A 644-nucleotide genomic window follows, 5' to 3' on the forward strand; every position below is an offset into this window, starting at 1 on the left:
TTTTTTACTGACTCAGTGATAAAATGGACTTTAGGTTTATTTTCATATTATTACATGTACAAAACGTTGTTGTCGAAACACATCAACAACAAAGGCTTGTCTGGACTTCTGTGCAGAAACAACAGGATGTGGAACAAGGAGAAGCAGAGTCCGCCTGCCGACCGGTGAGTTTCATGTTTTATAATAAAGTAATAATAGAAAACGCTTTAATAACTAACAGCAGTTGATATGAAAGCTCAGGTGTTTTTCTCCTCAGGGGACATGCCGTCGCCATCATCATCTTCTTACTTGGTTTGGGAACTCTGCTGCCGTGGAACTTCTTCATCACGGCCTCCCAGGTTTCCCGCCCACGCCTTCACCTTCATGTGACACAGAACGAAAGTGTTTGTGCGTCCTGTGGAAACACTTTGGTTTTTTAAATCAAACTTTATTTTCTTCTTTTTTTCCTCTTTAAGTATTTTAACGGACGCCTCATGGTTGCCAACGCCACCTCTAACGCCACGTCAGGCGGCGCCACTAAAGATTACAACTATGACAGCTGGATGGCTTTGCTTTCCCAGCTGCCCCTGCTGCTCTTCACGCTGCTCAACTCTTTCCTGTATCAGTGGTCAGTTAATCACAACTTTATTTAAACAATAAAACAC

At 42.7% G+C, this 644-nt stretch overlaps 1 protein-coding gene across 1 annotated transcript; it reads left to right on the forward strand.

Annotated features, from left to right (window-relative positions):
* Positions 1-80: 80 nt before the first annotated feature.
* Positions 81-607, forward strand: LOC111648570 (equilibrative nucleoside transporter 2-like; the record flags this gene model as incomplete). The annotated part of the gene is made up of 3 exons (XM_023398372.2): positions 81-164; positions 257-338; positions 456-607. Coding segments are annotated over exons 1-3 (272 nt in total), but the record flags the coding sequence as incomplete, so codon positions are not given.
* Positions 608-644: the final 37 nt, after the last annotated feature.

This window comes from Seriola lalandi, unplaced genomic scaffold (genome assembly GCF_002814215.2).
Source record: "Seriola lalandi dorsalis isolate HSWRI2012SDOR001 ecotype SW California unplaced genomic scaffold, Sedor1 jcf7180002043259, whole genome shotgun sequence".
Classification (NCBI taxonomy): domain Eukaryota; kingdom Metazoa; phylum Chordata; class Actinopteri; order Carangiformes; family Carangidae; genus Seriola; species Seriola lalandi.